Source organism: Prionailurus viverrinus, chromosome B3 (assembly GCF_022837055.1).
Source record: "Prionailurus viverrinus isolate Anna chromosome B3, UM_Priviv_1.0, whole genome shotgun sequence".
Lineage (NCBI taxonomy): Eukaryota > Metazoa > Chordata > Mammalia > Carnivora > Felidae > Prionailurus > Prionailurus viverrinus.
In genome coordinates, this window is record NC_062566.1 from 108,501,814 (window position 1) to 108,517,755 (window position 15,942).

The 15,942-nt window shown below is 33.2% G+C and overlaps 1 protein-coding gene across 6 annotated transcripts in view; it reads left to right on the plus strand.

Moving 5' to 3' along the window:
- The window catches only part of GPHN (gephyrin), a 623,769-nt gene that overhangs the window by 292,095 nt on the left and 315,732 nt on the right, over positions 1-15,942 (plus strand). For all 6 annotated transcript variants that reach the window (XM_047863515.1, XM_047863519.1, XM_047863517.1 and 3 more), the window contains exon 4: positions 10,221-10,313. In XM_047863515.1, coding sequence (XP_047719471.1) covers positions 10,221-10,313 — 93 coding nt within the window. The remainder of the gene's footprint in view (positions 1-10,220; positions 10,314-15,942) is intronic.

Genomic DNA, 15,942 nt, shown 5'->3' on the forward strand with positions numbered 1-15,942 from the left:
AAATTTTAGGATTGTTTATTCTAGCTCTATGAAGAATGCTGGTGCTATTTTGGTTGGGATTGCAGTGAATGTGTAGATTGCTTTGGATAGTGTCGACATTTTAACAATATTTATTCTTCCAGTCCACGAGCGTGGAATGGTTTTCCATTTCTTTGTGTCTTCTTCAATTTCTTTCATAAGTTTTCTATAGTTTTCAGCATATGGATCTTTTACTTTGGATAGGTTTATTCCTAGCTATTTTATGGTTCTTGGTGCAATTGTATTTGGGATTGATTCCTTGATACCTCTTTCTGTTGCTTTATTATTGGTGTATAGAAATGCATATAGGATGTTGATTTTATATCCTGGACTTTGCTGAATTCATCTATCAAGTCTAGCAGTTTTTTGGTGGAGTCTTTCAGATTTTCCACGTAGAGTATCTTGTCATCTGCAAGGAGTGAAAGTTTGACTTCTTCTTTGTCAATGTGGATGCCTTTTATTTCATTTTGTTGTCTTGATTGCTGAGGTTAGGACTTCCAACACTTTGTTAAACAACAGTGGTGAGAGTGGACATTCCTGTCATGTTCCTAATCTCAGGGGGAGTGTTCTCAATTTTTTTTCCATTGAGGATATTAGCTATGGGCCTTTCATTTATGGCTTTTATGATGTTTAAGTATGTTCCTTCTCTCCCGGCTTTCTTGAGGGTTTTTATTAAGAAAGGATGCGGTATTCTGTCAAATATTTTTTCTGCATCTTTGACAGGATCATATGGTTCTTATCCTTTCTTATATTAATGTGCTGTGTCACACTGATTGATTTGTGAATACTGAACTGGCCCTGCAGCCCAGGAATGAATCCCACTTGATCATGGTGAATAATTCTTTTCATATGCTATTGAATTTTATTTGCTCATATCTTGTTAAGAATTTTTGCACCCATGTTCATCAGGGATATTGGCCTGTAATTCTTCTTTTAGTGCAGTCTTTGGTTTGGGAATCAAGGTAATGGTGGCTTCATAGAATGAGTCCAGAAGGTTTCCTTTCATTTCTATTTTTTGGAACAGCTGTAGAAAGATAGGTATTAACTCTACTTTAAATGTCTGGTGGAGGGGCGCCTGGGTGGCTTAGTCGGTTAAACGTCCAACTTTGGCTCAGAACCAACTTCAGCTCAGGTCATGATATGATTCATGAGTTCGAGCCCCACATTGGGCTCTGTGCTGACAACTCAGAGCCTGCAGCCTGCTTCGGATTCTGTGATCTCCCCAAATTCGCATACATGCACCTCTGTCCCACCAAGCTGTCTGTCTCTACCTGTGAAGATCTGTCACTCCGCAGGTTGATTTCCTAGGTGTTCTAAGTGTTCTGACCTCAATACAGCTGTGTTTGAGGGATGAAGGAAATCCCAGTCCACCTACATCTCCACCATCTTCACTCCTCCGCTCACTGGTCTTTAAAGCATATAAGATCCTGTATTAGGAAATTTATTCACTCCCCTAACCAAATAATTTAGTGCTTTTGTTTGATTTATTCACTGTTGGTGGTTTTCATCTCTCTTTTTTCTTACTGGTACTATTCATGTCATTGAGAGTTCCTTTCCTATGCTGTCTTCTCACAGTAAGAGAACGTCAGAGGAATGATGGAAAAAAATACATAGTTTTCAAGTATAATAAATTTTGTATTAGTACAGGTTTTCTCTCTACTACATTTCTGAACATTTAGTCCATGCCCCTCCTTTTTTTTTCACCCACAACTTATGATTACCCATTGTATAATGTGGAATCATAATTTTCCTAATGACATTAGGACAATTTGATCTCTAGTTCTTGGCCCTCTTTGAAAAGATAGTTTAAGCCTACCTGTATTTTTGCTATTTTTTGCTGCCTATAAATAGATCAATGTTCTATTGTTTCTCTTACTAATTATTATGTAATAATTTATACAAAAATATTGGCTAAAATTCCACCAGAATACTATACTTTCTTTAACCTTACAAAAATGAATTTCCTCTATTTTTTTACTAATAGACATTAAAATTACATTGTAACACCTTAAGGATTTTTTTCCACTAATATTCTAACAAAAAACTGAACCACAGTGACAGTTATTACTGAGTCACTGTAAATCAGACCTTTTATATTCCACAAAGCACTAAATATCAATGAATGCAACTATTTCCAGATGGTTTTTGTTAAGGAGATTTTTAAGTAGAATTAAATTAATTATACAGTATATGTTATCCATGCCTAATTATTTATCTGGTTTAACTCAGCCTGGAATAAAATGTTCAAAGATAAAGCCATATCATATACAAAATTTCATCAGAATTATATTACCGATGTTTGAGAGAAGGTGATAGAATTATGACAGAAATCTTTCTATTTCCTTTTCATTGTATAATTTCAACATGAAGATATATGCTCACATCACATTCTCACACTGGTATATACAGAAGCTGGTAATAAATAATATGGTTTGACCAATATCTTTGCTTCCTTAAGAAGTTTCATAATGTGCATGAATGTACACATGTGTGCATACAAACAGACATTTATTTTTTAAGTTTTTATTCTGTACCCAGAATGACAGTAGATGCTTTTCATGTTCTTGTTTACGTTGTTGTTTTTAACAGTGACCCAAGTTTCAAAGAGTTTTAGTATCTTGCCTATGGAACCAAAGGTAGTTAGTCGACTGGAACTGGAAGAACAGGCACCCAGGTCTGTCTTGCCCCAATCTTGTTCCCTTTCTGTTACCTCTTCTTCTACCCCAGTGCCTCACAGCTAGAAAATTTATAGAGGTAAACGTTGTTGTTTATAGATGAGAAAAACTAAAAGCAGAGTAAATATCAGTAGGGTTTTCAAATTAAAATATGCAGACTGTTGTGTAGACTTAGAATTCATTATAGTGAGCTTACTCATGACGTGTTGTCGAAATGAAAAAAAAAACAAGTCAAAAATACCTGTGTGTGCATTGTGCATCTCTGTAAATGCATGTGTGTTTATTTATTTATAGAAATTTGTATGAAAGGATGATTGACATAAATTTAAAATGGGCTATCTCTGCTAAATTTTTAATGACTTTCAATTCATTATACCTTTTATGTTGATTGAGTTATTTTTGTCTTTTTAATAAGCATGTTTTTTAGAATTATAAAAAAAAAATCACAAAGAATATTCTCATGTGGGGCCAAAAAATTAAAAATGGAATAAAAAATAGGAATAGGTTGAAATATAAAACACTTTTTTCACCAAATATCATTTCTAGAACCTACTTTACAATTATAAAACAGATGATACATTTAATCAAATTTCTTTCACATAGCCACTCATTTTGTTTTCATATTGCCTATTCTACAACAGTGAGTAGAATGGCTTTAAATGCCAAATTCATAGAGGTGGTACTAAATTTTATTGATAAATAAAATACCTAGTGCTTTAAAGGGAAGCTCTAGTCCAGTATAGCTCAGTAGCTCCTATCGAAAGACTCATCTGTTATCACAAATAGCAGTTATAAACTCTGAACTAAACAAAAAATAACCATCTGAAAATACTGGGTAGCAACCAAATGCAAGAAGATTCTGTCATTTGGAAGAAGGCTCTTGTTGAATACGCCATTTGTGTAACTTTTATCCTGACAGTAGGTCCCAGTTTCGCGTATTTGGCAGCTAAAACCTACAAGCTTACTGGCTAGAAGAACAGAGTTTGGGACAAGCACAGATGCTTTAAACTGATGGAGGGGTGGGGATGTCCTGGAAGGGAGAGAGCCAAAAAGAAGATCTTCAAATTCTATAAATAAGCCCCTTAGGTCTCTGGCTGACCTCTGAACCATGATAGTGCTGGGTAAACTACAAACACTGCAATTGGGGCTAAAGGAACTTAATTGAATTTTGAATTGCCATCACTGTAGAGCAGACAGAGATTGCAGTTGAGTCTACCCAAGTCATCTGCTTACTAAAATAAAAACAAATCAACATTTCTCAAAGCAATATAACAAAACCTAGAGTTTCTTCAACATATCATTCAGCATGTCCAGAACACAGTCCAGAGTTATTTAACACATAAAGAAACAAAATGTGATCCATTCTCAAAAAAGATAATCAACTGACACGAACCCCAAGATGGCCCAGTTATTTCAATTAACAACGATTTTTAAAGCAGCTCTATAATCAGGCTTAAGGAGTAAAGTAAAATATGCTTGTAATGAATGAAGAGATATAAAATCTTTGCAGAAAAAATAGAAACAAAAAGAACCAAGTGAAAATTGTAGAACTGAAAAATACAATTGCTTTAAAGAGTTTTGAAAGTACCTTTTTATCTTTAATTTCAGGGTCCCACATGAACCAGTTTAAGATTAATGACAGTGCAATCATGTAATAAATGTATAGTTATTAAATAAAACTTTAAAGCATGTTGGATTAGCTTTTAAACCAGTAAGATTCATGCCTAGTTATTTGTGTTTGGAAAGTTTTGGTATTGTTTATTAGTGGAACTATACTGTAGGAATTATATGTAGAATAAAGGGAAAATGAAAATATTAATAATTCTTATTCAAAAAATAATCTTTGGGTACAGGATAGTGACGATACTAATGGTAATGTACTGTTTTTCCTTGGCAAATTTCTTAAGAAAGGTTATTGATTTAGAATTAATAATGGACAGTAGAATAGCTAGTTTTGGAGTTCAAAGCTCCCATTCCTCCATAGAAACACTGTGAAACAAACAGAAATTGTTAAAACCAACTTTTTCAGCACTCCATTTCAGAAAATAAAGTTTTATAATAACCAAGCCAACCCTGAATTAAGAATATTGATTTGTTTGGGGTGATAAAAGTTTTCAAAAATAGATAGTGGTGCCAATTGCACTATATTGTGAATGTAATGTGTAATGTCACTGAACTGTACGCTTAAAAATGGTTAAGATACAAGTTTTATTATATAACTTTTTTACCATGATAGACATTTTTTGAAAAAAAAAATGCATGATGTACTGGTAAATGTTACAACATGTATGAAACTTGAAAACATTATGCTAAGTAAAAGAAGCCAGTTACAAAAGACCACATATTGTATGAATTCAGTTTTGTGAATATCTAGAATAGGCAAATCCACAGAGACAGAAAGTAAATTTGTGGTTTCCTGGGCCCTCTCAGAGGTGTAGTGACTGCTAATATTTACCAGGTTTCTAATATTGCATTTCTTACATTTGGTGGATTCCTCAGGATTCCTATCAGAGTCATAGTCATAGTGTGCTTGATTTATTATTCTATGGCTTTAATTAGTTATTCCCAATTCTTCAGAGGTCCAGTCAATCTTAGACCAAGCTTTATGTCAGTAGAGCCATCACCATTTATTCAGGTCACCTATTATATTAATCACTGAAGAATATCAATATGCATAAAACTTGGCTCTTAAGTTCAGGAAAGGCCTTAGGGAAAATAGAATAAAAAGGCCAAAAGAGTATTCTTCAATCCATTTAGCTCTGTAAACCATTTAATTGTTCTGTTTTACAGAATCTTCCCTTTTAAAATATTTCAATTTTTGGCCTCTCAGAGTTAGTGATAAAAGGAGTACCATGAACCCTGACTCTACTTGGGTCTTCTAAGGTGATTAAAGTGGTGGAAAAGCTCACACTTAGGCCACTGTAACTCTGGCATAAATAATGTTGAGAAAATAACAAAAGAAACCATTTATTTACCAGTTACTATGTGTTAAGTACTCTGCCAAGTGTTTAATTTGCACCAGTGAGATTCCATCAATAGGAGCAAATCCTTGGTATTCTGTGAAGGAATTGAGTTTAGGTCCTCATCACAATACGTTGTTCGCATGCTATTGTGATGAGTACAAAATGTGGACCTGAGTTACCTTCATTCAGAACAATATACTAGAGATACTTAAGCACAAAATAATTATTTTTGAATAAGTAGGCATGTGATGTAGTTACATCTACTTATTTCTATTTATTTCAAAAGTGAGAGGATTAATATATTGTTATCTAGTAAAGCTGAGAAAATTGTATTGATTAAAAGCATTTATGAAGTACAGAAAAAGCATTATCTGGAATAATAGTAATCTGCTATTCAAAACCATTTGACACAATAACTGGAGGATCTTTGCATTAATTCAGGTAAACAATAAATAGAACTCCAATCATTCACATTCTCTAAAATAACTTTATAAGCAGTACACACAGTATTTGAATAATATAGTATTTGATATTTAAATGAATAGAATTAAACTGAAATTGGTCTAAAGATTAAGCTGTCAGTCCACTTGAGTAAAAGAGAAGCCCTGTTTCTCAGGAGGAAAATTATAAAATTAGCCTGAAAAGGCATTCTGGGTTGACACTTTTGGTGGTGTGAGAATAACAAAAAGTAACTTGAAATGCAACAAAATCCTGATTTGGGGATCTTCTCTAGATAGGAAGTGTTCTAAGGATTATATAAACATGACATGTATATTTTAAGAATATATGTTATAAATACATATAATGTTTATATAAATGCAAATATAAAGTAAGAATGTATGAAAAATAATGCATGGATACTCCTTGGATGAAAACACCTATTTACCTTGTGTCTACAATCCCCAGATATCCCAGGAACCCTTATACTTCTCATTTAAGTAATCACTTGCCAAGTGTGTTACTCTAGTAAATGATAACTATTGTTTGAGTTTGTTTTTTGAAGGTTTTGGTGAAAGCTTCAGCTACATTAACAAATATTTGGGAAATAGGTTGATATTGTCTTAATGGAAAAAAGTAGGTTTGGGGGGAAGGTTTTAAAGAAATCTATTTTTAGAATGCTAATTTTAAAGTGATTTGGAGTAGATTCTCAAAGCCAGAAAGGACCAGAGAGGGAGATTTCTAGTTCAGATAACATAATTGAAGATGAGATAACAGACAAGGAATGGGAGAATCTGCCTAGAAAAATAAATGAGAAGTTAAGCTAATTTAGTAGACAATTTTGGGGAAAAGACATGAAAGAAGATCTTAGGAAAATTTTCCTAAAATATAAAAGCATGCTTAAGTTAAGATACTTAGATAACTTAAAACTTCTTGCATTATGTTATTTTGTTCATGGAAATGGTATTTCTGTCATTTATGAAAACTAATAACTGCACACTTAAAAACTAGGAAACAATATCCCTATCCATTTGAAAATGTTCCCTTAGAAAAGTTTTAGTGGATTTTTGAACACATTTGTTAAATATATTTTAATTTTCTTTGATGTTTATTTAATTTTGAGAGAAGACAGAACTCAAGCGGGGGAGGGGCAGAGAGAGAGGGTGAGACTCAGAATCTGAAGCAGGTTCCATGCTCTGAGCTGTCAGCACAGAGCCCAATGTGAGGCTCAAACTCAAGATCTGTGAGATCATGACCTGAGCTGAAGTCAGACGCTTAACCAACAGAGCCACACAGTCGCCCCAAAACAAAAGCTATTTTAAATATTATGTCATCTTTAAATATCTTTTTGTGTGGCATGCTGAATATTTTTTAGCATAACATTCAGAATTTGCTTTACATATACAGATACATGATCAGAATTTTGGAGATCACTTTTATAGAGGAGGAGGCATGTAAACAAGTAAATTTCAGTAAAGTATGAAAAGTGCTATCCCAAAGGGATGCCTGGTAATACACACAAGGAATAAATTGTCTGGAGGAGTCAGTGGAGATTACTGACATGTCCTAAAGCTGTGTCTCATTAAGTGTAGATAGGAATTTCTTAGGTGGTTATATCAGATTCTTTAATAAACCAAAGAAAATATGACATTTCTCAAATGGTTTTATATTGATGAGCTCTACTTAATTCAGTGATTCGTGTTTACATCAATAAATGTAGAGAAAAGAAAAAATATCTATTGTAATAGATGAGTATGAGACTCTAGGTAGATGTCCGAATGGTGGCTCTATTACTGTCCCATTTTTCTCTTTTGGGGGTTCTCTAGTCTTGGGCAAGAGAAAAATATTGCTTAAAATCTCTGTAATGATGGTTTTCATTCTGGTCACAGTGAAGAAAATGTTATATATTCATAAATACCTGTAATATCTGTAAAACAGTTTTCTTAAGATGATCATACCTCTTTCATAGCACTAACCATGATATGTTGATGTGCCGTATTAATTTGTTCATACCTCTGCAATCTTTGACATCAAGGCCATTTGTCTTACATTTTTTTTCATTCTCACATTTTCCTGGCACATACTAGGCATTGGTATGTTTCTTAAACTGAATGATTAAAATTGAGTCTTCATGGCAATTTATTTAAACCTAATTCACATCAGGTTTACTTTCAAAGCTGTTGTGAAGATTCTTGTAAAGTTATGACTAATAAAATACAATAAAATATAAATTGAAAACAGCAGGAGGATGCAAAGATGCTAACTAGGAAAGTAATTTTATATGTACTATATTGTTCCATTGAAACCAACACAAGACTTTGTGTCTTACAACAATGATTTATTATTTCTCACAAATCTGTGGGTTTGCTGGGCTTAGCAGAGTGTATCTTTTTCTGGTCTTACTTGGGGGTCATTCATGTGGCTGAAATAATTGGTCGACTCAACTGAGGCTCACTTAGGTGTCTCACTCAGATGGCCTCACTCGGGGGTCTGGGCCCTTGGTGCTTTCTATTCTGCTAAGCTTTCTCTCTACATGTTTTCTCTTCATTCCATTATTTAGACTGGACTTCCTTTCATGGTAAGAGAAGTTTACCAAAAGAGTGAAGGTAGAGGATTTGAGGCCTTTTGAGACCTAACCTTCAGAACTCATATACCATAATTTCTGCCCTGATCAGAGGTACAAGTCTGGCCCAGATGCAGAATTGGTGAAAATAGACTCTACCTCTTGACAGGAGGATTTATAAAGAATATGTGGTTATATTTAACCTACCACAGTATAGAATATGCATAGTTGTTGAGTATAAAACTTATTTCTGAGCTGGCTGAAAATTGAGGAAAAAATGAGACATTAAGGTGCTGGCTATCTAAATAAAGAACAAATACCAGAAAGTTCAATTTGTAAAATCCTTTTATTTTTTAATAATACATACAGATTTTAAAGAATTCGAAAATTCAAAAGAAAATAAAAAGGTATTAAAATGTACTTCACATCTATCCAGAAATAACCATTATTAAAGTTGTAAAACATTTCATCTATCTATGCCTATGTTATAGATAGAAGAATGGATAGATGTTTAACTGAAAGTGAAAGAAATAGCTATGCAAAACCAGGATAGTACTCTCAAGCTAATACAGAGGCATTTTATTTCATTTAAATAGAAAAAAAAGTGAATGTCAGAGCATAAGAGATACTACATGCTAAACAGAGATCTTTCTCTAACGTTTAAAAATAAGGAAAATTATTAATAAGTTACAGTCCTGTTTTTTACCCTTTTTAAATTTTTTTTAACTTTTTTAATGTTTATTTTGAGAGAGAGACAGAGAGTAAGCAGGGGAGGGACAGAGAAGGGGGGAGACACAGAATCCAAAGTAGGCTCCAGGCTCTGAGCTGCCAGCACAGAGCCCAACGCAGGGCTTGAACCCACAAACTGTCAGATTGTGACCTGGGCCCAAAGTTGGACACTTAACTGACTGAGCCACCCAGGCACCCCTACTCTCTTTTTAAACCTTAGACACAGTTGGTTGAGCCACTGCTCAGAAAGATCAGGATATTAGCACTATTATATTACCTATCCTCTTCATATCTCCAAGTGTCTGGTTATTATATAGTTATAAAAACAAAATCTTGATCGAACAATATCCAACCTTCACACCAAAATTATTTCACAAACCATTGCAGATGTGTGGAAAGAAAGATAAAGTTATTCCAGACTATCAGATCTGGACAGACTTAAACAGAGAAAAATGGAAAAATCAAAAAACCAGAGTCCATTTATAATCTTTATTGGAATGCTCTGTTTTTCCCTCTGAGATTTTATCAAATATCCAACATTAGACTTTTTTATAAGCTCTTAATTTCTGATATTTCCTGTGTTTCATTTTTTATTCATTTATTTTAAAATTTTGATGCTTCCCTTATTTTTATACTGCATAAAATAAATACAGAAATAGCAATGTGTTTTGATCAATAGTAAATATGTTCCATGAATTGTGCTTCAGAATTTCATGTTGATTGCTGAGATAAATGTGTGTTTCTTCACTGGTATATAAAGTATTTGAGTATGTGGATGTTTTGAGTGGGCAGGTAAGTTCTTCTTCATGTGACAATACTGTTGTTTTCTTCCAGGAAACCCTGATAGATTGGTGTGATGAAAAGGAACTTAATTTGATATTAACAACTGGAGGAACAGGGTTTGCACCACGAGATGTCACTCCAGAGGTGAGATAGTCTGTGCCTTTCTTTTTTCAAGGAGTAGGCTATTCATTTTATTTTTCATCTTTTTTACTATGTTTTATATTACTTTTATAATGTTGCTAGGCAGAACAGAAGACTTGTGGTTCTAAGAATGTAAAAACTGTTCTGTGGAAGCATTGTTATATAAAAAATGTTTTTTGACTACTTTTCTTTGGACTTATACTAGACATGATATAAAATGAGGAAGATTGAACTGGTCCAGAAAGTAATTTTGCATTTGTTCAGTGGACTGTGATACAAACTGAACTTCAGACATATTGCCAAAGGAGGTGATAGCAGAACTCTGATTCTTAGCATGGCATCTGGTCTAATGTGTTTTGTTAATGTAATTCAAAATGTATCTTATATCTCTGTTCTTCAGATACCTTTGTCATTGGTCTCAAAGCACAGGAAATTGTGATAGAATACATATACCAAATTTATAGTACTTTTGAAGAGAAAGGGTTACATATTCCATAATTTTAATATGAATTTAAATGCAGAATTTAATAAGCCAAAGCAGAATTAATATCTAGGCTTTATGCCACAAGAATCACCTTAAACCTTTGCATAAGTAGAAAAATTAAGGGAGAAAATGAAGAGTAGGCAGTGCTCAGTGATACAGGAGAAAGAGTCTTTTTTCTTTTTAAGGAAGCCATAAACCTCAGAGTCATATGCAAACTTATATCACCACTTGTGATATTGTTTTCTTTACCTCCCAAAAAAATGTTTGCTGGCTGAATTTCAACTTAATATTAAGTACGTCCTTCTATTTTCAAACCAGAACACAATTTTATCTACTGTTTACTTAACAGCGAGATACTTTTACTCTGCATCTATTAAATATTTACTGTCGTTCTTACTCTACTGTAGTGGTTTTCAGACTTTAGCCTGCACCACAGTCAAGCTGAGGATTTATCAAAACAGATTATTGGACCCACCCACAGAGTTTCTGATTTAGTAAATCTGCAGTGGGTCCCAAGAATTTGTATTTCTAACAAGGTGATGCAGGTATTGCTGGTCTACAGACCATACTTTCATACTTTGAAAACCACTGTTCTAGGATATAAAAATGGACATTTTTTTAAACAAAGTGTAAAATATTTACTGTTCTTCTATGTAAAAATCGTGACAGAATTTTTTGGATATTATTCTAATTTTAGACTTATAAATAAAATGGTTTGCTTTTAAAGCAATCAGAATAGAGTTATATTGGGAAGTTGTTAATTTCAACTGCTCAGAAAAGAAATCATTCTTACATAATTAGTTTAGCTTCTGAATCTTATGGGGAAATGGTCCTTTGGCCAATTTTTACATTTCTTTTAAACTGTGAGACCAACTTAAAAAGTACAATTGAAGGGAAGCCATCCCCTATAGAGGTGTGTCTGTGTTTTGTTTGTAAGAAAATTGCATACATATGTGAAGACCTTGATTTTTGGAGTTTGTTGTGTTAAGTATATGAAGTAAATGGCCTTGGGTTTATATGTCCCTGTTTTTTGTGTGATGGTTTGAGATTTTCATACTATTTATTTTTATTACAGAAAAAAGTTACTATAGAATTTATATCAGATAACAACATTGTTTTAATTGGGAGGGAATGCTTTGCACACAAAGTTAAGTATTTTGTTTCCTGTGGAGTGTCAAGTTAATACCAAAATGCTAGGTTGAAAATGTAAACCTTTGAATTTTGGCTCTGTTACTAACAGGGTGACCATAGACTAATTACTGAACTACTCTGTGCCTCAGTTTCCTATAAAGTGAGGTAAACGAAAGTACCTACCTACTGGGAGCTGTGAGGATCCAGTAAGAACTATTTCTGGCATTTTAGTAAGTGCTGTATATGCAAGGATTAACTTATAAGGGTTAGTTTTTTTATTATTATTAGTTGCTACATAAACACTAAGTGGACAAATTTGGTAGTATTTTTTTGTATGTAACTACCAAAAGGACGAAAACAGTGTTATGGTAGATTTAAAGTGTATCGATGAAATCTTTATAATCTTGTTAAATTATTTTTTGAATTTTGATATAGTAAGCTTCATATTTTATCTTTCTCATCTTCATGTGAAATAGAGGTTTAAAATTCTACCATTTTAATATCTGTCTATCCCATTCATTTTTTTTAGTGCCATTAATTGACAAGAGTCTCTTTCCCTGACTTTGTATGTCTCATTATATCCGAAATTAAGAAACCTTTATCCTTAAATGAAGTCTTTTTTTTTTAACATTTATTTATTTTTGAGACAGAGAGAGAGCATGCACAGGGAGGGTCAGAGAAAGAGGGAGACACAGAATCTGAAACAGGCTCCAGGCTCTGAGCTGTCAGCACAGAGCCCGACGCGAGGCTCGAACCCACGGACCACGAGATCATGACCTGAGCCGAAGTCGGACGCTTAACCGACTGAGCCACCCAGGCGCCCCTTAAATGAAGTCTTTTAGTTAACTTAAAATCTTAGAGATGTTTTTTAAATATATTTTTTTAATATTTATTTATTTTGAGAGAGAGAGAGAGAGAGAGAGCATGTGCACACACATGCATGCGTGACCAGGAGAGGGGCTGAGAGAGAGGGAGAGAGACTCATAGCTGACAGCTGTCAGCACAGAACCCACATCAGGGCTCAATCTCACAAACCGTCAGACCATTACCTGAGCTAAAATCAAGAGTCAGTTTCTTAACCAAGTGAGTCATCCAGGTGCCCCTTAGAGCACCTAAATTAAATTCTTATATGTGCCTATAACAACTACCTGTGTAGAGCTGTATTAGGGTGGTTTTTTTTTAATGAGTTAAAAACATACATAAATAAGGCTTTTTAATATCTTTTTTTTTGAGAATAGGTAACTTGGCTGATTGTAGATATCTTGATTCTTAATAGGTTCACTTTACTACATATCTTTTTTACATATACATATGGTATGATTATCTACAGCAAAGTCCTTAGAACTGTTATGCCTTTGAAAAATAAACAAACATGAAAGCAATGTAAGGCCAACCAGAAATAGTTCTACTGATTTCCCATTTTCTCTACACACTTTAATACTTGCCATTCTTCTGATATCTAAAATACAACACAGGGATATCTTCTAGGAATCCATAAATATAATTTGAGTTCTGTCATAATACAGTTATTTGTCTTTAACATGTCTTAGATAGTTGTGCCTGAAAAATGAAGTAACTATTTCTAGACTACATTTAACTATGTACAGTTTACAGTTGCAAAACTTTTTAAATAGTGAGAAGTTATAGAAAACACAAATATTAATTATTAAGGTAAAATAATAAAACTTCTCTATTAAGGTACTAATGTTTTATAGTCAGTAATTGACAATTGGCTTAATCTACAAACACAAAGGACAAATGTTTGTGGAATATGTGTGTTGTTAGGGAAAAAACTAGATTCCTCCAAAACTGGATAAATGAAATAAAGCAATCTAAACTTAGTGTCTGTGGGTATGAACCCAAGAGAACATGAAAAGTTTATAGACTTGGGTTTCTTCCCAAGTATATTAAAAGAAAAGTGGAATAGCACGTTCAGTAAAGTAGGTCCTGTTTCCTTTGTTCATATATAGAAATAAGAATTGATTTTCCTAAATTATGAGATTGTTTCTATTTTTAGGCCCTGTGGCTTAGAATATGATTCATCTGATATTTACATGCCGGCTGACCTGCTCCCTGCCTCTAATAAATATGAGATACTATCAAAGCTTATATATAATAGCATAATAATCTACTCCCTTCAACTTTTTAGACTTTTATTTTGATATGAAAATCTTCATTTTTTAAGAATAATTTTTATTTTCTCTGATCTGACAAAGGTTGGATAATCTGTTGGCATTGGTGAATGCTAGTAATTATAAAATTCCATAGAACTTAAGAATTCAGGGTTGCCCGGGTGACTTAGTCAGTTAAAGCATCAACCCTTGGTTTTGGCTCAGGTCATGATCTCACGGTTTGTGAGTTTCAGCCCCATGTTAGACTCTGCACTGGTAGCATGGAACCTGCTTGGGATTCTCTCCCTCACCCCCTCCCTCTCGCTCTCGCTCTCCTTCTCCTTCTCTCTCTCTGCCACCCCCCCCACTTGTGAGCATGAGTACATGCTCTTCCCCCACTCACTAAATAAATAAACATTTTTTAAAAGAACATAAGAATTCATTGCTGTATAAAGTATTATCTCATCATGTCCCATTATCAGTTGAAAACAACTTATGTCCAAAATAGAAATTGTTATTTATTTTTATTTTTTTTATTATTTTTTTGAAATTGTTATTTAAAGAATCTTATTACTTGTAAAAAGTATAATTAAGGACATATTACTGAGGTCAAGCCCTTTTTTACACATAAATTCTAGAAGAGAATAAAAGATCAAGAAGCATTAAAAAATGTGTATATATAATTAACAAGCAATTTCTGATGACATGTTATGGTAAATTAGAAAATGTTAAATTATTTAATATAATTTAAGTATATATAAATATATGTATTTAAACAGAAGCCCAGCATACATCTTAGTTCTCATTCATTCATCACTTTTTATTTTTAATCCTTAATATGTATGCACTGCCATACATGCTGGGTGCTGGAGTTAAAAAATGAATAAGGCATGGTCCTTATTCTTAAGAATTCTAAATATGTTACAGGAGTCAGCAAATGAGGCATATAGGCCAAATCCAGCCTGCCTTTTTGTTTTGGTTTGATTTGGTTTGGTTTTTGTATGTGGCTTGTAAGCTAAGAATGGATTTTGTATTTTTAAATGGCTGAAAAAATCAAAAGGAGAATAGTGTTTTGTGGCACATGAAAATTATTTGAAGTTTAAGTTTCAGTGTCCTTTTTAAATGAGGTTTTTTTGGAACACAGCTACTCTCATTCCTTTGTGTATTGCTTGTGGCTATAGCAGCAGAGTTAATATTTGCAACCAAAACCTTATAGCCTGCAAAGCCTAAAATATTTACCATCTGACCTTTTGCAGAAAAAGTTTGTTGACCCCTGGTCTATTGGATGACAATGTCATCTTTACTCACATATTTTAGGGACTTTTTTAAAAATTGATTTTTATCTTTTTCTCTTTAGTAATCTGAAATGATACTGGGTTTCATTTTTTAAATGTTTAATTTTAGAAGGAGCAAAGAAAAATGCTTTTCTGCCATAATGAAGTATATTGCCACATTGTCTCAATATACAGTATAACATAAGTAAAAGATCCCTTATTCTAAAAATATATAAAATTTTGAACTTCTAAACTGATCAAAGTAATGGATTTATTATACATTAAATAAAATCTCATTCTTAAAAATTTTTCGAACTGTTGTTCTTAGCAGTACCTTCTAACAAGTGTCCTGATATTATTGGGCATGATGAAACAATCAAGCAAAAGGAGAAATAGCAAAAATTTCAGGAAACTATAAATTGTGATATAAGGGATATTCATTAAAAAGGATTCTTATGGTTCATTATGGAATTGAAGAAGCATCTGACAAAATGACCAATGCTGAAGGGAACAGAATACTGAAAATTTGGTACAAAGGATGTTTTTCTAGGAAAAGATTATGAATTCTAGAAGGCATATTCTGTGTATAGTCTATAGTATTTATATTTCTTTGGAACAAATTACTATCTAAT